The following is a 26,240-nucleotide window of genomic DNA, read 5'->3' as shown; positions in this document are numbered from 1 at the left end:
ACATGTAAAAAATTGATCATTCTGAGGCAGAATGATACATGAGCCTGCCAGTCTTGAATGATTCATCATGGACAAATCTGCAGATCCACACTGTCCCCCCCAATTTTAAATGTGCAAAAGAGTCATCTAAACATCAGCGCAATGATAGAGTATTGCAGGGTGTTTACAGCAAGAGCACCCAAAGGGTAAATGACCTGTCACTTTAAAGTGGCTTTGCATAAAAGCACAGCACCTTCTTTGTGCTCCATGTACCATCTTAGTTTTTTTTTAAAATCCCTTTTATGCTACCCTCAGAGGATTTTGCTTAACTTAAAAAACAAAAAAGCTATTGGATAATTCCTCACGGCACAACTGACAATTTGAAAATCACTGATCTAACCATACAGCTATCAAAGAATACAATTACTCAGAATGTTATGTAACGGTACTGTTGTTAAAAACTGTGGGCATAAATAACAACTCCAATTATTGATGATTGATTTCACATTGCGGTAAGAGCATATAGGTACGTTTTTAATTCAATACAGTATGTATGCCAATACAGGCAGATCAGCTCAGAGGTTAAGCAGTGAGAGGATGTGAATGTGGAGGTGAGGACAAGGACCCCTTCATAGACGTGGCCATGGGGCTCCTCAGAGAGGGGAGCGTAAGTCCCAACCAAGAGGGGACCATGGGCCTCGTTAGACAAAGGGGGTCGGAGAGGACAAGGTCAGGGGCCAAGACAAGCGACAGCCTCAAGAGGTGGTAGGTGTCAAATGGAATCAAAGTAATGGTTGGAGGTCATATCATCAATTGGGGAATGACCAATGACAGGCCAGGAGATTTTTCCCCAAATGCTTGGCAAGGCACACTATCCACTGTGAGGTTCACCAGAATCTCTCGCCAACTCCCAAAAAATGAGCTGATGCAAACAATATTGTTTTTGTCTACAGCTGTTCACTTTTTATACAGCAGTTGGTTTCACTGACTTTTTGGGAGAGTGGTCACCTTTCTGTGCCGTTCTTCACGTACACCCATTCCTTTTGTATTTCAAACACAATTTTCACATTGTATTTCATGATTCCACTGTCTCTATTGTAGAGAAACCAAAAAGAACCTTGCTGAAACGTCAATCAAGGCTTTTTGCAGCAATGTAGGAAAGAGAAAGAGCTACTGGTTTCTTGTGTATGATGGTCATGTTCTCACAGTATTCCGTATTATGTATGTGAGTTCTTGAACCAAAAATTCAGAAGTTTTCCTCAATGACAGAAATACGCAATGCAAGGTTTGGAAGAAATGGTGGAGCTGTGATACACCTTCTTATTTATCTGATCTGCTTTTACCATATCAACCCCTGCGGACACTGTTTTTAATTCTGTAAAGCACTTTGTGTTGCATGTCTCTGCAGGAAAACTGCTCTACAAATAAAGTTGATTTGATTTGAATTGATTTGATACAAGTGTTTACCATTTCTATCTAGAGCTAGAACTTCTGAGATTAGCATCAATCTGCGGTCCTCCGGCACTGGCCTTTTAACAATACCAAAATCCAGAACAAAAACCCACGGTGAGGCAGCATTTAGCCACTATGGCCCCCACCTGTAGAACAGCCTGCCGGAGAGCCTCAGGACTGCAGAGACTGTTGATATTTTTAAAAAAAGATTAAAGACACACCTTTTTAATCAGGCTTTTAACTAATATTTTAAACTTTTCTTACATTTTTATCTTTTTAGTCCTATTTTATGCTCTTAGTCTTCAGCTTTTAACTCCAGTATTTCCTCAGGGGGGGTCCTCCACACTGGGGGCTGTTGAGGGGGTGCCATCCTTGGGTCCCTTCGACCCGGCCGTCTGGGGGTTCCTCCCTTTGATGTGGGGGTCCGCCCGTTTGTTGGAGTCGGGGGGCCCGGGTACTGGTCCCCCGATGGCACAGGCCTGCGGCTCCTCCCAGTGTGGACGGCCCCAAATGTGGCGTTTCCTTGATTCTGAGTGACATGCCAGGTCTCCCTACTGTGTGTGATTGTGTGTGATTGTGTGTGTGTTTGTGTGTGTGTCTAGTATGGAGGGTGGGAGGGAGGGAGGGGCTTTCTTTGTAATTGTTTTTCTTTTTAATTGTGGTAATTGTTTTTAATTCTGTAAAGCACTTTGTGTTGCATATTTCTGCAGGAAAAATGCTCTACAAATAAAGTTGATTTGATTTGATACATGTGTTTATCATTTCTATCTAGAGCTAGAACTTCTGAGATTAGCATCAATGTGATTAAAGAACATGATTTGATCCCTCAGAGTCTACTTAAAGCATCTTTAACTATGACTTCCTGTTTCTGTTTCCTCACCTGTGCCTTTTTTGCACACGTAGGGCAGGTTGTAGTTGCACGGCACGTCGTTCCATTTGCCGTTCTCGTGAGAGATCATGACCACGCAGTCTTCTCCTCCCGCAAAGAAGTTGTCAGGCTGGTTCGCACGCCAGTTCTCGTATTGCTGGACAAGGACATGATTTGAGACGTTTGAGAGAAAATTTGAGCATTTTTAGGAACATTTTGTAATGCAACACAATTGATTGAACAACTCTGAATGTATTAGTTATTAATGTATCACTTAAAGTCAGAAAAATCTTGTCAACTGGAACCACAGCATATCTCTGCAGTTAATTAAGCAAAAAGTTTTGATGTTTTTAAATTCTTTTGGTGCTACTCATTCCAAACACTCACTGGAATCTAAAGTTGAACAACCCACAGCAGAGGAAAAACACGGAATTCAGCCACAGTTTCGGGAAAATTCCACTTCTCAACAGTAATTCACTTCTTTTACACTTGTGTGACAGTCTAAAAAATGGGTTTTCTCTTGCAATATAAACTGTGATTAACTTATTTTTACACTTTTATTACCGTATTTTCCGCATTATAAGTCACACTTTTTTCACAGGTTGGCTGTTCCTGCGACTTATACTCCAGAGCGACTTATAAATGAAAAAAAAATATATATAATTTCACAGACAGCCACAAGAGGGCACTCTAGACGCACTGATATCTCCTACTCCTTAACAAATCAATATTTTAACAGTAGAGGTTAGCTTACAAAGACAACTGAGAACGACAGAACACAAAAGAAAATCATATTCTGCAGACTACAAGCTGTAAGGAGTGAAATTAGCAGCTGAAAACAATAATCCAGCAGCAGAAAGAAAGTTTGGAGTAAGTGAGAAACTTATTAGGGACTGGCGTAAAGCGGAGGCTACTCTTACTGCGTTGAAGAAATGTTATGTTACATAAACACTCGACACCTTTTCTGTTCATGTTTATTTATTGTCTAGCTGAATAACCATTGTGTTAGCATATCTTACACCTATTCAGCCTGTTCTCTATTATTTTATTAATGTTTGAACTTGCCTTCCAAGATGACGTAATGTCTGTTTTGGTCAAGTAGTTTGCAAAATAAATGCGACTTATACTCCAGTGCAACTTATGTATGTTTTTTTTCCATCTAATTATGCATTTTTGGCCTTGTGCCACTTATACTCCGGAGCGACTTATAGTCAAGAAAATACGGTGCCCTCAATATTGTTAAAAAGTGTAAGTATCCCTGTTAACTTAAAAAAAAGGTTCTGTAATGGCAACAGTTTGGCCTTGGAACAGATTATTTCTATCCCCTCCCTCTATTTACTAGCCGTACAAATCAGAGTTGACCAGCGTCCTGGAAGACTTTTCAGTGTGCTGTGAATACTTCTTCTTCTACTTCTTCCTTACCACGTCCATCTTGTCTGTCCATTGAAAGTCATCCTCCACTGTGCGATCATTCAAGCCAATCCAGGTGTTGTCGTGACTTATACCTGAACAGAGGGAAACAGAAGTCAGAAGTGGACATTACGACTACACTACATGCCCCATAATCCCCATGAATAGCTGATTATTCTGCTCTTAAGCTATAGATAGCGACATAGTGCTAACATAATACTGTGGTAAGTCCCCTGTGACTACTTTTTCTGTTTCCACGTGAAAGCAAAATTGTCAGCGGTGACGTTTCTGGTTTAATCCTGCTATGCTATCTTGTGCACACACCCGCCACTGTGCTTCAATCATGTTGTATCTCATTAGCATCATCAGCAGGCTCATTAATCTCCCTAATGACGCTGATCTTCTTATTGCAGGGGTGGAGACATCTATTCTTGAGGCATTTTTACATTTTTTTTCGGTTAAAAACACATGTGGAAGAAAGATTGGAGATTTTCACCCGAGGTCACGAGGTGAGAAGGTAATGGAGCACCATTGAGAGTTGTCGTGATGCAGATGTCAGTGAGGTAATACCAACCGGGTGGGACAAAGTCTATGCTGTGTCCATTCACAACCAAATCATTAAGCGGGATTAAAACGGAGTGCACACATGCTTGTTCTGGCCAATTTTCACACACAATATTGATTTGTTTATCCCTTTTGCAGGGCACAAATGAAATCAGCTCACTGCAAGGCACCTGTTTCCACATAAATCACACTCAGACAGAACATGACATCGTATTAAATGTTGTGTCAAAGATGCTTACATCACAATGTACAGCGCCAAAGGGCGATGAACAGACTCCCTGAGGTGTTTTTTTTTTTTTTTTTTTTAAAGCCGGGAGCACAGAATAAGACCCCGCAGGGCCAAAAAGTGTTGAATGTAATACATGTCCTCAGAGAAGTGCTGCCATTGAGCGAGACAAGACCATAAAACAGAGGAACGGATTCCAGTCACACCTGACAAACAAGAGCAGTTGAATTCAGAGTGGATTATATAGTAGTTAATATAAGCATGACTTGACATCCACCAGCAAAAGGCATCTAGCCAGATCTTTCTTCAGTTTCCATGTATTTCTTTCAACTGAAAATACATACTACTTTATATACACCAGGGGTCTCAAACACGCGGCCCGCGGGCCAAATGTGGCCCGCAGGACACTATTTTGAGGCCCCCGCCTTGATATGAAAGTTTAATGTTAGTGCGGCCCGCGCAAGTTTGATATGGATGCTGTATGGTATCATGTACCCAGAAAAAATTATTACGTTTGATTAATGTTCATGTTAAAGGTTAAATAACTGTTAATAGTTATCCTCCCTATCCGTGTGGAAGTGGTAAGTTTTGGGCTATTTAAATTTAAAGGCAATAACTTGAAGGCTACCGTTTAGGTCGCTAGCTCTCTAGTTTGCGAGTTAGCATGTGTCTCAAGACCCTGCAGTTGTGCAATATGTTGTAAATAAAAAGAGTATAAATGTGACTATAGTCGTGTTTTGTCATGTCTACAGGGCTCTAATAATGCTTTGTTCATTTTAATCTGAAAAAAATAATTTGTCTACCCACCAATTATATGTGGTTTCTTAAGTGTTTATTATTATTATTGTATTTATTTATTACTGATTGATTGATTTTCTTTATTCTTGATTTGTTTATTTATTTTTCATCTTATTTTGTGCAGAAAAATAAAAATTAAGATATTTGAGAACAGTGGAATATTTTATCAGAGCTTTTATCGTAGAAAATCGGAACCAAAGCACTGAAAAAGTTTGTATATTTTTCTGTTTTTAATAAATGCGTTTTTTTTTTTTTGGAAAACCTGATGCGACCCAGCCTTGCCCAGACCCTAGCTCCAGTGGCCCCCAGGTAAATTGAGTTTGAGACCCCTGATATACACTAAGTGTGGAAACAATCAAACCACAACAAACCAAAACCAACTGGCTAAATGAAATTCTTCTCATGCCTCCTATGCTCCTAATGATTACATTCACAGACAAAGAGCATTGCCAACTTGAAAGAGCTCCAAATGCATAAAGGCACTAAAACTCATCATCCTATGGTTTTAAATTCTCTCCTTTCTCGCTCACCTCTGATGAAGTGCTGCTCGGCCGGGCTGTGAATGCTTGCCAGGTGACCGCTGTGCTCCCTGCAGGCCTTCTCAGCATCCTCCCAGGTGTGTCGGCGACTGAAGTACCGATAGCAGTGGCCATGGAACTTCCTCCATGCGTGATCACAGCCTTGGGTGTCTGCAAGAAGCAGAAAGGTGAAGGGAAAAGAGGTTATATACGATGATGTAATCATTATAGCATTGCTAAAAACAATCTTTTATGAACTTTGGAACTGTAGGGCATATTGTATGTATTTCTGTGTGTAAATTACCGTGTTTTGTGTACACAGATGCATTGTGATCACAACCGTGCCACAAATGACTCTCTTTGGTGACAAAATGTTTATGTTTGACGCTGAGAGGTCAACATGAAGCAAAGACAAAGATGATAGTTGACATGCTGCCATTTGATCCACTGTCCTATTATAAAAGAATATTGATAAAAGCTGCCTCAGGAGGTCTTGGCGCCTTTGTCATCCAGTGCAGAGGCAACCTGCCGTGAGACTGCCAAGTCCAGTGAAAGGCTCTTTTCATCTATTGAAATGACAACTCTCTTTAGAAATCGCTTACAGTGTAGAGCGCCGGCTTAGTAATTAAGACTCGTCACATTGCTGTCAGTGCACAGACCTCTCATCGATGCTCAGTAGCTCTCTGAGCCAAAATGTGTACATTTGATGTTGTTTGGACTCAATCTGTCCCATTTCCTCTCAAGTTGTACACTCCCTCACAGCTTGAAGATGGTCTCCACTTTTGCACCAACAAATCCGAAACGACATCAGTAAATTGGGGAATTGCAAATTGGGCCGTATGGGACCCTGCTCAGTATGCATGGATATGCAGTTTGGTTGAAGGACAGAATACGAGCAACGACCAAGAACAATATTAGAAATTCTTTCTTGAGTGCACCCTGCATTGAGCACTTTTTATACTTTAAAAATACGCATGGACCATTCATAGGATATTTCAAGGCAAAAGCCAAAGTAGCAGTAGCAGTAATGTTTATGACAGGACTTTTTGTGGTGAAGGTTCTGTTCTTCTAAATACAATATATATATATATATAATACAATAATATTCATTCATTCATTCATTTTCTACCGCTTTTCCTCACAAGGGTCGCGAGGGGTGCTGGATCCTATCCCAGCTGTCTTTGGGCGAGAGGCGGGGTACACCCTGGACTAGTCGCCAGCCAATCACAGGGCACATATAGACAAACAACCATTCACACTCACATTCATACCTATGGACAATTTGGGGTTGCCAATTAACCTAGCATGTTTTTGGAATGTGGGAGGAAACTGGAGTACCCGAAGAAAACCCACGCATGCACGGGGAGAACATGCAAACTCCACACAGAGATGGCCGAGGGTGGAATTGAACCCTGCTCTCCTAGCTGTGAGGTCTGCGTGCTAACCACTAGACTGCCGTGCCGCCTTAATACAATAATATTACCATCTTAAATGGGATTTCCTACACTTGTGATGCAAGGTTGATGTGCTTTACAAGATTCATATGAACTTGATGAAATAACCCTTTGAAAAGAAAAACACATTGAATGCTTGCATTGACATGTTTTGTGGACATTAATCTGTATAGGTGTCCTATAGCATGTCAAACTGCTTGTGCTGTGTAATTAAAATTAATGATGGCTGATAATATCGATGTCTAAAAATATATCGGTCAACATCTGTATCGATTTTTCCCCAAAAATGAAAACCGATATAAAAAATGCTGAATAGATGAACATTAATACCAACATTAATACCAACCAATGGCTCTGAGCCATTCAGTAAAGCACAATTTGAAGGTGACATTTGACAATTTTGACAATTTGACATTCTCGCTAGCTTGTAGATGTACCTCGGCAGTGAATTCAGGTTTCCCATGATAATAGAAGGTGCAGAAGGCTTGAATATCCACTTATTGTTAGCCGCTTGACTTTCATCTTAGCGGCGGCACTGACGCCTTGATATCAATGTGTAGACAGGGAATCGCACCGATACTGAATAAACAAACTGAGCTGAATTCCACTACATACACACATACATGTACACATTGATAGTTTAGTTTTCTCCAAGGGAAATTCACATTAACAGCAGCTCTGCAAAAATGGGCTTCCGCAAAAAATGACCTCATCAAAGCGCCTCTCAAGCGTGTAAAAAAATGACAGTTGTCACCAGTAAGAGATTTGCGCCTTCCATCCATCCATTTTCTAGATATACCGCCTATCCTCAGTAGGTAGGAATGTAACAATTCCCAGCTGTCTTTGGGAGAATCCAATGTATCCCACTCATTGTATAAGACACTATACAGCAGGTTCCAATAACAAGGTTGGATGAAATTCACTTGATACTTATAGGTTAAACCTTTGGTCTCGGGCTGATACTGACACTTGGGGACATGATACTAGGCCTGATACCAGACAAACCATGTGATGATCTTATTATCACATACTATTTAATCATGAGCTTATTATCACGTACTATTTAATCAAAAGACCATTTTGTTTCCAGAAAATGTTCAGTTTATTGCATGTATTATATCTAAACAGTGTAAACACAATAATTGCAAAAATATTTCAACAATAATATTTTATCAACAGTCTTATCTCATCAATGTCTGACAATTAAAGTTCCATTAATCAAGTTTGGGTTTTTTGGTGACTGGAGAAGCACTAGGAATATTTATAGTTACAGTGACATTTCCTGTCACATGCGCGGAGTTTAGAAAGTTAAGCCCAGGACCTCACTTCATGACCTGGGCTCGTGCACTGTTCTCTGATTGGTTGTTTCATGGGCACGATACCAGAGCAGCGCGCTCTGAGTGGACAGCTATGGGGGCTGATACTGGACATGGTTAAACTCTATATTTTATCAGTATCACTGCCCTGGGCTTTGACACAGTATCATTTCGGCCTTTTCCCGTATCATTCATGGGCGGTTTTGGGGGTACAGGGCCAATTAATACTGTAGTATGTGATAATTGATCCTATAACTTTATCCAAATGGAATTATTGGCCCTAATTGGATCTCTAGTACTGCTATAGGATCAGAGTGAGACCTTTATTATCATGACCACTATATTTAAGTGAAGGTTGTATATGACCCATGCTGTGATTTCAGTTTGACCAGTTTAACATTTAGACAACATGAGACCATTGGATAAGCACTGATAATACCTTTTAAGATTATGTAAATGTTATTTTATTACTTTGGCTTACAATTTTGAGGAGGTAGTTCTGATGAATGAAAACTAGGCAAAAGGACAAGAAGGTTAATTATTCAATATCTTTTTTTTAAAAGAGCAATATAGCCAACAGAGAATGGCTGAATACAAACTAAAGCCAGTGAGAGGACAGAAAAGGAAACAGTGGAATGGAAGATGAAAGCTCAAGCAGCATGTTTCCTTCCCCCTCAGATCTCCAGCTTAGTCTCTGCTGATTTTTGTATCCCTCTCGCTGACAGAACCGGGCTCAAAGCTTGACATCACATCAACCTCTTCAAATATTTAGACATTATTCATTTTGTCTTTCTTTTTACTTTTTTCCTCCTCTGCCACCCCATCCCCTTTTTGGCTTTCTGTCACGCTGCGAGGAGAAACGAGCTGCGTTCGAGCGATTAATATTCCCAAAGAATTTAGAAGAACGGCATTTAGGGAAGAAAAGGCCTCTTGCTTGCCGCTGACTGATGGTCTCATTTATCCACACGAGGTAGTTGTACTTTTTTAAGTAGAGGAAGCAGTGTGTGTGTGTGTGTGTGTGTGTGTGTGTGTGTGTGTGTGTGTGATGCATCCTTCAGCGTCTTTCCAACGAGCAGTCTGCTGTGTGCTGGTTGGAAGACAAAGAGTGAGGGGAACGAGGGTGAGCTTGCTAATGGTTGGAGACAAAGGTGAGCGTGTGAGAGAGTGTCAGCGGAATAATTAATGTAGCTGTGATTAATGGATTGCCCTAAGACTGTGATTCTCACAATTACAATTGATGGATGTTACAGTAAATCAGCCACAGGACCAAATGTGTAAAACCAGAACTGATCAGCGTGGACTGGTGTGGATGGACGAGGCCGAGGTGAAGATGAGGGCAGCGTGGGATTGGAACTGGATTTAATAAGTCTTTATTGTCATTAGGTACATTTAGTTTGGTAGCTCTTTTGCATTCCAGATGATTGATCGATTAGTTATTAGCGTCATTGCTGGGATGAAGGATGGAGTCCTCCGAGCTCATGGAAGTCATACAGTATATTAATTCTTCTTACCAAGGCACTATGACTTTATGTTGTGAGGTTTCTGTAGCATGTTTATGTTTTCACTTTGGTCCAAGCACAATCTGACCTTTCTGTCCCAATTAAATGATAAAACTAACAATACAAGATTTTATTGTGCTGTAATAAGCATATTGTTATCTAGAAGATTTTACCTTCTATATAAGCTTGTGTATCTGTGCACCTAAAAGTGGACTTATTATTTATGGTTCCTATGGCCTGGATAAGCGACAAGACTTCTGGATTTCTAAAATACATTTCTACAAAAAAATCTCTCCACACTGTCACAAAACATATATTACAAATATAGACTACAAACTGCATGTTTTTCCCTTTGAAGTAACCCCAATGTAGTCTAACCTTTGTACCCAGTGAGCTGTTCTTCATGGCCAGGAACTGTAGGATGCTCGGGGCAAAATCAAACTCATGTTGATCACATTCTTCGATGTGAGGGGCATCGTCCACTGCGAGTTCTTGCCACAGGGCCAGACGATCAACCAGCATGTCTACAATGAGATCCTGCGGCGTTTGTTCCATTCAGTGTGCGAGAAGAAGCAGGAGTTGTGTCAGGACAACTTGTGGCTGTATCACCATGACAACACGCCTGCTAACAATACCCAGAGCATCCGAAAGTTCCTGGCCAAGAATAACACCGTCATGCTGGAACAACCTCTCTACCAGGCTAAATTGAATTGAGAATGTCTAATGTTGGACGGCACGGCAATCGCGCGCAGACCTCACAGCGAGGAGACCAGGGTTCAATTCCACCCTCGGCCATCTCTGTGTGGAGTTTGCATGTTCTCCCCGTGCATGCGTGGGTTTTCTCTGGGTACTCCGGTTTCCTCCCACATTCCAAAACATGCTAGGTTAATTGGTGACTCCAAATTGTCCATAGGTATGAATGTGAGTGTGAATGGTTGTTTGTCTATATGTGCCCTGTGATTGGCTGGCGACCAGTCCAGGGTGTACCCCCGCCTCACGCCCAAAGACAGCTGGGATAGGCTCCAGCACCCCCGCGACCCTTATGAGGAAAAAGCGGTAGAAAATGAATGAATGTCTCATGTTGCAAACAGGAAGTAGAATTGTAATTCAAAATTTAAATGAAGTAAGTGGAATTAAAATTCTGTGAAATCTCAAGCGCTAATTTTTGTGCAGTCATGCTTTACAGTATCAATGTAAATACTTGGGGGGTCGTGACCAAAAAATGTCTGACCAGATGTTGGTGAATGCAACCACGAGTTGTGCGCACTTAGGCATCTGTAGACTCCCTTTAAATATAAGACATTTGGGAAGTGTGAATTAAAAATGTCTGCAATTTGGGTCAACTGGGTAGTGATCGTGGGTCCCACAGTCAAACCAGTTGAGAAACATGGCTTTACAGCAGTGGTTCCCAGCCTTTTTGCAGTCGCATACCCCTTCTATACCCCCTTTATAATAATTCAATGTCAAACACGTGTATTTGGATGGTTATATTTTGCTAAAGTTTCACATGAACCACTAATAAACATGTATGTAATCATATATAACTTTCATTCATTCCAGTCAGAAGTTGGCCTCCATTCCGTGAATGGCTTGAATTTGAGCTCCACTGTTTTTTTGTCTCATAATATCTATGGTTTAGGTTTAGGTCTGCCGATTCATTTATTAATTTCATTAATTTTCTACCGCTTATCCTCACAAGGGTCGCGGGGGTGCTGGAGTCTATCCCAGCTGTCTTCGGGCAAGAGGCGGGGTACACCCTGGACTGGTCACCAGCCAATCACAGGGCACATATAGACAAACAACCATTCACACTCACATTCATACCTATGGACAATTTGGAGTCACCAATTAACCTAGCATGTTTTTGGAATGTGGGAGGAAACCGGAGTACCCAGAGAAAACCCACACATGCACAGGGAGAACATGCAGAAGGTGGAATTGAACATGGGTCTCCTAGCTGTGAAGCCTGCCCACTAACCACTCTATCCCCTTGCAGCCTTTGCTGATTCATTTCATACCAAATTGAAGGGGAAAGTTTACAGTACAAAAATGCATACAAGGAAAGATAAAGCCTCATTTTCTGTTGAATTTTCACTGCGCTGCGCTTCGCTGGGATTGGAACACCATTATAAAAGACATTTTCAAAATTAAACAATTAATACACAACATAATCATCAAATGTACTTATTTCTTCATATAATTCACACTAGACATATCCTGATCCGATGTGCAGGATAAGGATTAGCTGCTGATCCGCTGTATTTTGAAAATTGGGCCGATCCGGTTGCCATATAACGTTCGTAACTCTGGGCCACACTCCAACATGGTTGGTGCGGTTATACGGTAAAGCTTTCAGCCACTCAACTCCTACCACCCTCAAGAAGAAGAAAATGAAACAGCACCATGCACACATGTTCGTGGTGTATTGTGGTGTATCGAAAAAGAGGTTTGCCATTGTTTACTCAACTTTCAACATAGCGACACTTGGCCGTCTACTTCTTGAAGAAAAATTGTGTAATATTTATTTGCTGCTGCAACAGAAAAGGAAGAGAAGGTGGTCCTTTGCTGCAATCACAGCTCGTCATTCTTCCCACCGCAGGGACTTGTACCCTGGCAGGAGAATGTGCTTACAAAAGGCATGCTGAACGCGGCAAAAAAAAAAAAAAAAAACTAGACTCAAACCGCAACTTGTTTCAGTGTTTCTTTACGCTTACACGGCATGAAGGGGTTGCAGAGAAGGCTGGAAAAGTGTGTTGGACTCCAGGGGGATTATTTACTACTTTAGACCTCATATTCCTCACTATTTGTATTAAAGACCCCTTTAAGAAGATTGCTTTTGGATATTAGCAGTGGTGCATGAAGTAAAAAACTACCTTGGGTAGAACATGCTACATAGGGACTAAAAATAAATAATAATAGGTGGCCTCATGTGATTCAAGGGTACAGTATAGCATATGAAAAGGAATGAATGCAGGGAAAAAGCGATCCGTTGTGACAGAAGGAATGATTTCTTTTTCTGCTTTCCGCTTCCCCTCCTCGTTATTCTCAACGTGTCTGCAACATGTCGTCTGCCTCTGGCGGCGACGACACACTCAAAAGTCGTCACATCTCTCCTGGCCACTGATGTCACCTGACATCCTGCTTGTTGCTGCCGTCACGTTCTTTTCATCCATAGCTCACGGCGACTTGCATTTAAGACGTTTTAATGCCACTCTGAATGAAATTTTGCAGCTTCAATTACTTTGCTTTCAATGTTAATCCAGTTGTTTGGTTTTTGGCTCATCGTCAAGGCTCCCAGGACTATAACAATCGTTGCCTTGTTAGCGTCGGCAAACAAAATAATCTACTGTACACGTGAACAATTGAAACCTGCCATGTGGGATTTATAGTGGGAATTACTTTGAAAATTTAACTAGGCTGGGAATTCTTCATGAGATAAGTCCTTTTATTTATTATACTGGCACAAGTTGTGTTTTGTCAAGGCTATTTGGGTTTTTACACTGCATGTCTTCATAAATATACCAATTTAGTCCTTACAATTATTTGCTCACTTGACATCTACTTTCAAATGATCAATATCTGATATCACTTCTTCACATTTTTACTGAACAACCCAAACAACCCATATGCACACACACAGCCAGAACACATATGCAAACAAGGACACACCAAGTGGAAAAGTTAGGTTACAGGGAGAAGAGATACAGAAGGTGGAGAATTTTAAGTACTTGGAATCAACAGTCCAGAACAATGAAGATTGTGAAAAGGAGGTGAAGAAGCGTGTGCAGGCAGGATGGAACGGGTGGAGGAAAGTGTCAGGCGTGATGTGTGATAGAAGAGTTTCAGCTAAAATGAAAGGAAAGGTACACAAAACTGTGGTGAGACCAGCCATGTTGTTTGGTCTAGAGACAGTGCCACTGAGGAAAAGACAGGAAGCAGAACTGGAGGTAGCAGAGATGCGGATGCTGAGGTTCTCATTGGGAGTGACCAGGATGGATAGGATCAGGAAGGAGTACATCAGAGGGACATTACATGTTAGAGGCCTTGGAGATAAAGTCAGAGAGGCCAGACTGAGATGGTTGGGACATGTCCAGAGGAGAGATAGTGAATATATTGGTAGAAGAATGCTGTGTTTAGAGCTGCCATGAGGAGGTCTATGGATGTAGTGAAGGAGGACATGAGGGTAGTTGTGAGAGAAGACAGGGTTGGATGGAGGAGATTGATTTGCTGTGGCGACCCCTGAAGGGAAAAGCCCAAAAAGAAAGAAGAAGAAGAAGACCAAGCACTGCATAACACAGCCCTTTAAAGTTGAGATAAAGTTTTTGGTCTCTCAGCCAACTTCACCAACACATCCTCATCAGCATGCTCCCTTCAAGCGATGATTAAAAAAAAATAAAACAGCTATGCCGCCCACTTTTTGACTCAGGATTTATAATGTAGCCATTGTCTCTTCCTGCTTAGTTTGGGTCAGCAGCACACACACCCACAGTGCAGCCAAACACCTCAGGATTAATTAGACACAATCCTTTTAACGCTGCCTTTTTGCTGTTAATTCGTAGATTATCTGCTCTCAGAGGGAAACGGAGGAATGGATTATTGTTTCATTATGAGGCTGCTTTGGTTTGTAAGAGATTGTCTGTTTCAGTTGGGAGTTGCTGATGAATAGAAAGAATTAGGTCTTTTTTTCCCTTTTTTGGACAGGTCCTGTTGTAGTTAAATTAAGATGTAAAAATGCAAAATGTAGGAACCCAAATATGGTTGATGATTTGCCTGTCAGACTACAGGGCAAGACCTACATGATTATTTATTTGTAATAATAATTCATCAGTTAATTCATCAGACAAATTTCTCTTGCCTAGTTGCTTTGAAAGCTATTGTCGCTCTAAAGCATGGGTCTCAAACTCGCGGCCCGCGAGACGCTAGTTTGAGGCCCCCACCTTGATACCAAAGTTTAATGTTGAAATGACAGCTTAAAGCTGTGTGCACACCGGACACAATTAACATGATTTTGCCCCGCCCATACTGTTACCCTACCCTGTTACCCCTCCCTGTTACCCCTCCCTGTTACCCCTCCCTGTTTTGCTTTGGATTAGCAATGAAGCTAAAGGCTTATGCCGCTGGGTACAAATACATGCAGGAAATGATTTGGAATAAAACGGAAAATACACATCAAGATAAAGCATCTCATCAAACACGTTGTTAAAGTTACGACGCTGCTCCCAGACGGAACTGAGTACGATGCTAACTTGCTAATTGGGTAAAATTTCATTAATGTTCATGTTGAAGGTTAAATAACTGTTAATACTGTACATTTGAATCTGAAAAAAATAATTTCACGTTTTTCTTATTTGCTGTTTTATTATTATTTTACTTATTTATTACTGATTGATTTATATTTACTATATACTTATTTATTTATTTGTTTTTATCTTATTTTGTGTATAGAAAAATAAAAATTAAGATATTTGAGAACAGTGGAATGTTTTATCAGATATTTTGGTGTGGAAAACCGGAATCAAAGTACTGAAAAAGTGTAGGGGATAGCAGAAGCAAAAGCATTGAAGATAGTTTTTTTTAATGCGTTTTTTTTTTTTTTTGAAAACCTGATGCGGCCCGGCTTCACCCATAACCTAGCTCCGGTGGCCCCCACGTAAATTGAGTTTGAGACCCTTGCTCTAAAGTATTGTATACTCCACACACCTATGGCAATGCCCCCACTTTGCTGGGATCTACGTCAGGCAAATAGGCTATAGTTTTCCATAATTCATTTTTTAAAAAGTAGCAATCCCTTGTCGGTTGTTACCTTTCTCGCATGTGGCGCCGCTGTAGCTGGGAAGACACAGACACACAAAGGAGTTGATCTCATCAATGCAGGTTCCTCCATTCTGGCACGGGTTGGAGTGGCAGTCGTCAATGTCTGGAGGACAAAGAGAGTGGGACAGAAGGAGGGCAAGGCAAGGTTAGCTAAGAACACGCATACTAACACATGAAAAAAAAAAACCTTGAGATAAAGTGCGGGAGAGATTAGAAAGCTTCCTGCAAAAACAGTTCTAATTAAAGCCAATTGATTACATGTTATCAGGAATGCAGTGAAGCCCATGATGCTAATTGTGAGGATCTTGCAGGGATAGCGCACAATACGAAGGAGACACAAGAAGGGTGGGAAGGGCATTCGGATGAGCCTTCTGGAATCCAAATTCCCTCCCGCTGCCAAGTATGTACATACACTTGGAAGAAGCAGAAGGTGAGAGTTCCTCTTTTGCTTTAAAATGGTAAGTGTATTTCTCTGGCTGATCTGGCCCTGGAGGCAAAATCATTAAACTGCAGCTGCTCCCCCCCCCCAAAAAAAATCCTTCAACAGCACAACAATGAAGTTAATTCCCCCCGGCTTTGGCAAGAGGTCACAGGAGAGGGGGTTGGGTTGGGGGGCAGGATGGAACGCTTACTCCAAAATATGCAAAAAGAAGATGGAATAATGACGGAGAGGTGATGCTGTCAAAGTGAACGTTGGTACGTTGGCGCGATGCAGGCCGGGATTACATCGGCTTTTGCGGGCTGACGGTGTTTTGAGTCTGTTTGGATAACACAGCGTGACAGCATCATCGCTGGCGCATGGAGTCGAGCTGGCTGATTCAAAGGTGGGATTTGATGCAGGAGGAAGAGAGAGCGTACACGGAGAAGACGGTATTCTTACTGTTTCTGCTGACTGACTCATCGCTGCGTGAGAAGAGAATACAAAATATATATATTTCTCCTTGACCCACTTCCTAGTGGAGTTACAATTGTCTTTCTCCCATTACTGTACGCAGTGGAGGACCTCGCTTGTGGTAGTCTTCGGTTGCATCACAAGCTATGACTTAACCTAGAAAATAAGCACATCATCGCCCGAGAGGTGTTTGCAAATCAAAAATGACTTCATGGTTGGAAAGAGGTGACATTGGAAGGGTGTGAAGTTGGAGGAGTAAGTGGGGAGGATCACATAGCCACAGGACTGTATCTGCGTTATTATACACGTGCGAGTTCAGCCACCTCCAAGTGGAGACGCTAACAGAAATCTTTAATGAGCACCTCAACAAGCAGCTTTTTGCAAGATAATACTGGCATAGACAGTGCATGGTATGCAGTGATATGATATCTATCTATTATGCCAACAATAAAAAGATAACAACTTATGATGCTGTGTTTTAAAGAACAACCCCTGGAGCTATAGTAAAACAAGCAGCTATAGTCTAAACAGTGTATGATATACTGCTATGATATACTGCTATGCCTCCAGTGAAAGCAATATGAGGGCATTTGCATGTATTGCATGTATTTTCAAACTCTTATGTTTAGTATATTGGAGGATAATGCAGTGTATTATTGTAGTCCCCTCCAATAATATTTGAGATGACGAATAAACAAAAAACATGAAAAATCTGTCTACAGTATTTAGAGAAATATGATTTTGTATGGACTGTGCACAGTGATGAGTGGTTAGCGCCCAGGCCACACAGCTCGGAGACCTAGGCTTGATTCCCTGCTTGGGCATCCCCGTGCCTGCGTGGATTTTTTCCGGTTTCCTCCCACATTCCAAAAACATGCTAGGTTAATTGGCGACTCCAAATTGTCCATAGGTATGAATGTGAGTGTGAATGGTTGTTTGTCTATATGTGCCCTGTGATTGGCTGGCGACCAGTCCAGGGTGTACCCCGCCTCTCGCCCGAAGACAGCTGGGATAGGCTCCAGCACCCCCGCGACCCTCATGAGGATAAGTGGCATAGAAAATGGATGGATGGACTTCTAGCTTCCTGGAAGGACACATAACTTGGATTGATGCATGATATGCTATTATGCCTCCAACAGCTACCTCCATCATAACTGCATTAGAATGATGGACAATCATTTGAAGACCAATTATGGGGAATTGAACGATCATTGAAGGGATTAGTTATTATGTTAGCAGCTAAAGATTGTGATATTAAAGAACCTTTCTCACTGATAGAAATTAAGCTGACTCTAGAAAAAAATATTCACAAATATTGGTAAGCTAGAATGTAACAGCTTCATTATGACTATTATTTACAGAATTTTTTGCAGAACCCTGATTAGGGTTTGATGAGATTACATTCATAAACGTAATAATGGTAATTTAGGACCAAGCCATTCAGCGAGGAGGAAGGACTCTTCTCTCTAATTTCAGTGTCAGTGCACACTGAAGCATCCTGCACTTAATAATAATTCATGATAAATATTGTAATTCACGAAGCACAGGAACAAACACGACCCATCATTTAGCCTAAAATAGCAAATATCAACTTGTGAACTATGAAAATCAAGCAACATGATATACAGTACTTCACTCAACGTGCTAGGAAATTCATGTTGATGAGTGTCGCCATCCAGCAACAAGATTGTGAAAGCTGATGGTTAAAAAACAGAACAAAACATAAAACAGCGATTTTCTCCGTTTTATAAGTGAGACCTCAACTTTAATCAGCAATTTCACGGCTAGAACCCTTGTGGGTTTAGCTGGCATTAGCTGGTCCAGGTGCAACGTTGTAAAGACAAGGAATCAGTTTATTTGTCACTTCTTTTTTTAATACACAGCTGTATACAGCAGAAAATATAGGAGCTTAAAAGAAAGCCGTGGTTGCTGAGAAACACTCCTTTCCGTCAGATAAAAAGCAAGGCCTTGACACAAAAATAGCAACAATTTTCATCATCTTTAAGGGATGATTGCTGTTGTGGTTCTTTCCATTTTAACTGTCAGAAAGCATTGGAGAATGCAACATTGCTGCCATTTGCTTACTTTTACTGGTAACTAGTTACTTTTGTAGTGGAGTAACTCAGTTTTTTTTGAGAAGTAACTAGTAACTATAATTACTTTTTTAAAGTAACGTGCCCCCAACACTGGCTATGAGTTATTTATTGAATTCAATAGTGTCTCTCGCCTTTAAAATGCTTACACTTCCAACTTCCTGTGGCACTGTAGAAGGTTATTTTGAAGTCGTAATCAATAAGCAAAGCAGAGACTGGTGGTGCGACCGTATTAGTTAACACAAGCTGCTAAAAAATACATTACAAACACAGCTGGAATAATGCTTTGTATTAATAACACAAGACATGCAACATATTGTATGCTAATTGAGAAACGTACACAAACTGAGAGAAAATGTCGAGGATCCACTAGGTACATAACAAATACAAAGACAGTTGTGTTTTGACATCAAATAAAAGCAATATTATTTTAATATTATTTGGCAACATCAGTCATTTTTTTGTACAAAATCCCACTAAATATTATTAAAACGTTAGGCCAACATACTTTCACATAGTAATATTCTAACATCCATAGAAGAAAGACCCTGGATTTAATACAAATAACAATGTACAGTATGCTCTAGTAAACCTATTCAAAGGTGCATTTGAAATTACATAAAATTAAGCTAAATTGAATTTAAAATGAAGAGGATGGAAGTAGCTCGCCTTCGGAAGAGATGACAGTCAAGTGACAGGCGACGGAGAGCACTTAACATTTGACAGCTCACAACACGATTGCCTAAAAGCAGACGTGTCAGCTTGTCCTCAGAGCTTCAAGAATGAACTGCATGTGGAGTCTGACTTTCAGGCTGCAAGGCCCATGAGAAGAAAAAAATATGAACATTTAAATAACATGCTCTCTAAAGTCAAAGCTAAAAGAACTTCTTTAATATCATCTTTTTTTTTTTTTTTTTTAGCAATTTAACATTTGAAAGAGACTACTTAGGGAGTCTATTTCTGTCCCAGATGTAAGTGCTTGAGCAAATAGTGAATAGCTGCAGTAAAAAAAAAAAAAAGTGCGTCATTAGGATGAGGAGCATGAAAGAAATGAGTCAAAGTGACAAAAAGGCGATAAAGACAGACATTAATGAGGAAAATGGGGACTGCCGACAAGGACACAGCGATATAATATACTACTGCAATTAGTGGCTGGGGGCTTTTATTTACTATACGAGTTATATTTAACAACATTAAACGCTTGTTACAATTTAGGTCGAGTGAAATTGGCAGTATAAAGTATGATAGTATTTTTCAACGATTACAAGGTCCTACAATAGTGTATTGGAAGTGTGTTGGCAGTTTTTAGTAGGCATGACTGGGGACGTGTCGTTTTGGGGGACTGTAGCTTTTATGTTAATGTGTTTATCCAGGCATATCTCCAACAAAGTGTGTGGCTACAAGAAGCACTATTGTATACTTTATCCACTTTTTACATACACTGGAAAAATGATACTTGTTTATAATGAGGATAATGCATTTTTGACAAGTACGAATATGAAACGAGTACATCTCGTTCATTATCCGTAATCATGTATTCACTCTACTCTGTGATTGGCCAGTCACACAGAGCGACCCCTCCTCCCTGGACTGAAAGCGCGGTGCCTCATTTATGTACGGATACAGATAATTTAGATGGGTGAACACATACAGATACTGGTGTAGTCGCTCATCCTTGATACTTATGTTATAAAATAGGATGTGTGTGTGTGTGTGTGTGTGTGCGTGTATAGTGCTCCTAAACCTCCAGCTGTGTTAGGTTGTGCAGGTGGATTACAAAAGGATGAGGACGGACCAAGAAGAAGAAGAAGAAAAAAAACCTAAGGCTATAGGCAGCTCTCTTGAGAGCTCCGTGCAATGCTGATGAATCAGTGTGAGGATTCTCAGTTTTTGCTTGTGTTGTCTGTAAAACTGACAAACAGAGACAAGATATACAGTAATCCCTCCTTTACTGCAGTTGTTGGTGACAAATTAATTTCTGTGAAGTATTCATAAATGGAATATTTTCATAATTACAGCATAAAAGCTGTTTACATAGTTTTTTCTTAGTATTATTAGAGCCTTCAAGAAATAAATAACACAATAATAGGGATCAATATTTAAAGTGCAATATAGCGAGGCCAAGAGTATTTGTATTTTCATTCATTTAGCCTTTTTATGCTTGAAAATGTTGAAAATTTTGTAATTTTATTTTTTGTGTAATTTCTTTAAATATGAATTTGTTATTTTTATTTATTTTATTTATATATTGTGTTATGCTGCAAACTGCTAGTTGGAAATCAAATGCTCTACCATGTTGGCCACAGAGTCCGGAGATCAGGAAGAATGTGGATTTGATTCTCCGCTTGGGCATCTCTGTGTGGAGTTTGCATGTTCTCCACGTGCATCCGTGGGTTTCCTCCCACATTCCAAAAACATGCTAGGTTAATTGGTGACTCCAAATTGTCCATAGGTATGAATGTGAGTGTGAATGGTTGTTTGTCTATATGTGCCCTGTGATTGGCTTGCTACCAGTCCAGGGTGTACCCCGCCCAAAGTCAGCTGGGATCGTATTGGCATAGCCACAATCCTAGTGAAGGACAAAGTACAAATAAGAACCATGGTGTACATACAATGCTACAGTCTGTCTAACCACTCTTGCACTTATTACAATAATGCTTCATTTGTTTGTTTCCTCTAACTTTTAACCTTTTCATCATTCATTATTATATAAGCATTTTTTATACTCTTGTACCACATTGTTATACTGCCTTATCATTTTCTTATGTATTTAAAATTGACAAAGATTAAATTTGGAATACAGGAAGTGGACAAATTTATTGCAATTGATGTGAAATGGGGAGGGGTAGGATTTAATAAGCTTTGCTTCTACTCTGTTTTAGACATGTAGAACTGTGAATTGTAAAAGTTGCTTGATAGAAACTGGAGGTCCAATCAAGCCAACAGTAAAGGCAACCAAAAAAAAAAACTGGTAGTAGAAAAGCAGAAAAACAGTAAATACATTTGCTTTCTTTCTACAGCTCGGTCTGTTTTATGGCCAGAAATAGATCCAAGAATTGGACACCAGAGCGGTCTCCATGCGATTAATTGACAGTGACAGGACAATGGAAAAAATAGACAATTTGTCTCTTAAAGTATGTCAAAAATAGTGACAGATGACAGAGAATAGCCTGTCACTCAGACCTCTGGGGAGGTGTTCCACTTTAAGCCATTGCAGCAATTGTACTTTTAAGTGAGGGGAGGTCTTAGAGAGAATAAAGAGAAGACACAAAATAAACACCAAAAGTCTAATGGAGAGTGAGAGAAGGATACAGCAGATAAAAATAAACTGGGAGGAAAGTAGCGGATAGGAGATAGACAGAAGATGATCCATGAAGGCTGTCGATGATAGCACTCCGAGTGTATATGTGTGATAAAGTTTTCAAAGAGTAGGGGCCCTAAAAGACTCCCGTGAGCCCTCAAAGGCAAGCAGCGTTCACAGACTGGCTGGATGAAGCCAGATTAAGTGGAAAAAAGAAATATAGAGGAAATGTAGGAAAGCAGCGATGCCAGGAGAAGCAATGTGAGGGGAAATGAAGTGAGGAAAAGGAAAGTTTGGCATATATACAAATATTTTTTTCTAAAAATATTTAAATACGGTGCCATCCAGAAGTATTGGAAAAGTGAGGTCAATAACTTTATTTTTGCTGCGTACTAAAAACATTTGGGTTTGATTTGTTAAAAGATGAATATGAGGCCAGAGGTCAACTTTTAGCTTTTATTACCAGAGTACATCTGGATTACATTTAAAACTTAGAAAATCCAGTATCTCCTCACCTTTTGTTTCAACCCCCCGTTTGTGAATGACAGGTCACAGTTTCTACACTCGGGAGGACAGGTTTTGCCTGTGTAGATTTCATTTACTGATGAAAACGCCATGACAACCAGACAACTGTCTGTATGCATGAAATTGAAAACCAATCTGAAGCATTGCATAAAATTGGTCATAATCAACCATTTGCAATGTCCTGAAGTAGAAATAAGCCGCAATCATGTTGTAAATAAATGTTGAACAGGTGGACTAAGATAAAAATCAGCAGTTACTGACATAAACATTGTCAGAGGGCAGGAATGAAGGTACTGTTCATAGACGACTTTATGAACAAAAATCACTCTACACTCTTTATTGCTCTCTGGTTCGACCATATCTTACTTATTGTGTGGAAATATGGGGGTAATAACTATAAAAGCAATCTTCACTCGCTAAATGTACTGCAAAAAAGGACAGTAAGGATAATTCATAATGCCGCCTACAGAGAACATACTAACTCCTTATGTCTAAAATCACAAATCCTTAAACTTGCTGATATAGTTAATTTTCAAACAGCTAAAATAATGCATAAGGCTAAAAACAACCAATTATCTAAAAATGTCATCCAATACTTCTCTACAAGAGAGGAGAAATATGATCTCAGTGTACAACTAAATTTGAAACCCTTATATGCGAGGACTATGTTAAAAAGCCATAGCATTTCAGTATGTGGAATCAAACTATGGAATGGATTGAGTAAGGACCAGGAATTCAAGAAACAATACAAGCAGTTGATTTTTGCTAAATACAAGGATGAAGAGTCTTCAACCAGTCATGATGTGCTATATATATCACTATATTGACACTTACTATGGTACCTATTATGTCATTGTATATATCACTATATTGACAGTTACTATGGTACCCATTATGTCCTTGTATGGTTATATCACCTTGTACTTCGGTATGAGGTGCATTATTAAAAAAAAAAAAATCTAACTGTAAAAAAAACTAAACTGTATTATGGAAAGCAGGAAGTGAACAAATGTAACAGTTACTGATTGTGAAAGTACCAGATGGAGGGGTAGGATTTAATAAGCTTTGCCTCTTCCTACTCCTTTAGACATGTGGAACTGTGAATTGATTATGTGATGCACTCAATTGTAATCTGATGCATGTTCAAATGAAATTAAACCATTACCAAAAATACAATGGCTACACCAGAAGAAGCAAACCACTCATTAGCAAGAAGACCAGGGAGGCCAGGCTGGAGTTTCCCAGAAGTACTGAGATGAGCGTTCTTTATCTTCCAGAATCTGCACCTATTCCAGCTATATTTCCTTGGATTTCCTCGGTCTTTCTACAGTTATCAGCTTGTACCTGATGCAAAGAAGTCTGGCTCACAGCGACATCACAGTGAAAAAAACTCTCTGAAATCAAGTGTTGGCAGCCATCCCAAACTTCTTTCACGGCTCACTTCTAAATGTGCAAACCTAATTATCTGAAACTTTGGCATCATTTAACACGAGAATACAACATTCTAACTACATTTAGAGGTCAGAAAATTGGAAAAAACCTACTTGGTCTCGTATACAGGAAGTTCTTGTAAACAATAGCCATATTTACCTGCACAGTCACGGTGTCATAGATTTCTGTGTCATACAAAATGCTGCAGTTTTCCACTTCCAAGATGAGCCTATCATCGTTCGTTGTTGAATGACTCCATGCTAGCTGTAATAATGTACATTTCCAACATAACGCCAGTGTACAGGCAATAAAAAGATGGTAAATGATCTTTCAGTTGTATAGCGCTATAGCATCAGGAGCAACTGGGGGTTCAGTATCTTGCCCAAGGATGCTTGGACATGATCACAACATGACCACAACCCTCAGGTTAGCAGACGACCACTCTACCAGCTAAGCCATGCCACCCACAATAAAAAGATGTAATACAGTGTTTTCACACTGATTATATTTTGAAATGCACGGGAAGTTTCAACCTCGAGGCATCTGACTTCCTATTTGGCTCGTAATATTCCCGTTGACCATGACCAGAGAGTGCGCCGGCTGGGGCACCTCCCAAAAAAGACCCAAACTGATTCTTTCCGTTGTCCCGTACAGCTGCAGGAGCTGTCGCTACATCGCATATAGCTAGTGTGAGCCTACAACAGGGATTTCAATCTTGAGGAATGCTTCCGGCACCCACAACGAAGCTGCAACGGATTAATGTGAGCTTGGGGTCAGGTTTACCAATGTACTCACAAATTGTGTTCTTGTACTGGGATGTGAAAGTAGTATTACTGCAAGTTGGAACCTTTACCGAAATGATACTTAAATCAACATACAAGTACTTACAACTGTACATACACACAAAGAGATATGCAATGCAGTAATAAATACATAAAAATTAAAATTTAAAAACTAGCACACTTACTACGCTGCTGGGTTGTACATTTCACATGTTCAAGAACTGCATCGTTACTGTTAATGAGTCATACTAACATCCTTTAAATGCGGCGTTTGAGCGTCTTCAACCGGAAATACAGCCAATGATGATTTCTCGACTGAGTGTTTTATGATGTCTAATTCCACTTCACTTTCCTTTTATTTCACACCCTTCCCCCAGAAGAGGATGCTTCATGCTCGGGAGACATAATGGAGGTTAAAGTAAAAAAAAAACAAATAAAAAGAACAAAAGTGTTGTCCTTGCTCTCAGTGTTGTGATCAAGTATTCCTTCCCTGTGTATTACTCTGCTGGGCATATATAACTCGTTCTCATTTGTCTTTTTGTACAGCACTAATCCTTTATGGGAGTGTGTTTGGAACCATAATACGTCATAACACAGGATTTAGTAATTTTTAGATTTCTATCCTGATGATTAGGTTTTAAAGGAAGAGTCCAGCGGATCTCTTTGTTTCTGTGGGCCATGATACAAATTTCTGTTTTGTCTGAGTTTAGCTGGATAAAGTTGTTTTGCATCCACACGCCGATCTGTTTGATCTGAATGTCGTAGTTGGACACATTGCAGCTTCGTATTCAAATTCCGTGGTCCTGCTCTGAAGCATACGTCATCCATATTCATCATACCTGATGTTTGCAGATATGTGTGACCCCCATCTGGAACGCTGATAAGACCCCCATTGCATAAAAAAACACCCCCGAGTCTTCACAGGAAGGGGAATCAATTTGTGCCACTTTCTACGTGGTCAGCCTTTTTATATGCTCCACTTCCTGCTTGAGCTACCATCACTGCATATGCACATTATGTTATGTTATGTTATGTGTATGTTAAGCTAACACAGACAGACGGGCGGACTGACCACTCGGTAAACACAGGAAATTGGCTGATGCCCAGAGATTTCCAGGGCCCCCCAAACGTCTCATAAAAACTGATTATTGATTACCAGTGGAGTGAGGAAGAGTAGGTGATAGGGAAACAAACTGATTTTTTTTGGTAATTAAAAATACCGGAGGTAGACAGCCAGAGGCTCTTCACAGCAGCACAGCTGAGAAGAATGCAATAGGGACGAAACTGGGAGTGACGCTTTCCATCACAAAGATGTGAG

General features: G+C 40.2%; 1 protein-coding gene across 8 annotated transcripts in view; it reads right to left on the bottom strand.

Moving 5' to 3' along the window:
- Window positions 1-26,240, bottom strand: part of ncanb (neurocan b) — a 167,188-nt gene that overhangs the window by 12,820 nt on the left and 128,128 nt on the right. For all 8 annotated transcript variants that reach the window (XM_058072935.1, XM_058072938.1, XM_058072932.1 and 5 more), the window contains 4 exons: window positions 15,888-16,001; window positions 5,828-5,986; window positions 3,722-3,804; window positions 2,312-2,456 (listed from right to left, as the gene is read on the bottom strand). In XM_058072935.1, coding sequence (XP_057928918.1) covers window positions 2,312-2,456; window positions 3,722-3,804; window positions 5,828-5,986; window positions 15,888-16,001 — 501 coding nt within the window. The remainder of the gene's footprint in view (window positions 1-2,311; window positions 2,457-3,721; window positions 3,805-5,827; window positions 5,987-15,887; window positions 16,002-26,240) is intronic.

Source organism: Doryrhamphus excisus, chromosome 5 (genome assembly GCF_030265055.1).
Source record: "Doryrhamphus excisus isolate RoL2022-K1 chromosome 5, RoL_Dexc_1.0, whole genome shotgun sequence".
Taxonomy (NCBI): Eukaryota; Metazoa; Chordata; class Actinopteri; order Syngnathiformes; family Syngnathidae; genus Doryrhamphus; species Doryrhamphus excisus.
Note: the sequence above shows the minus strand (reverse complement) of the source record. Positions and strands in the feature narration are given on the sequence as shown.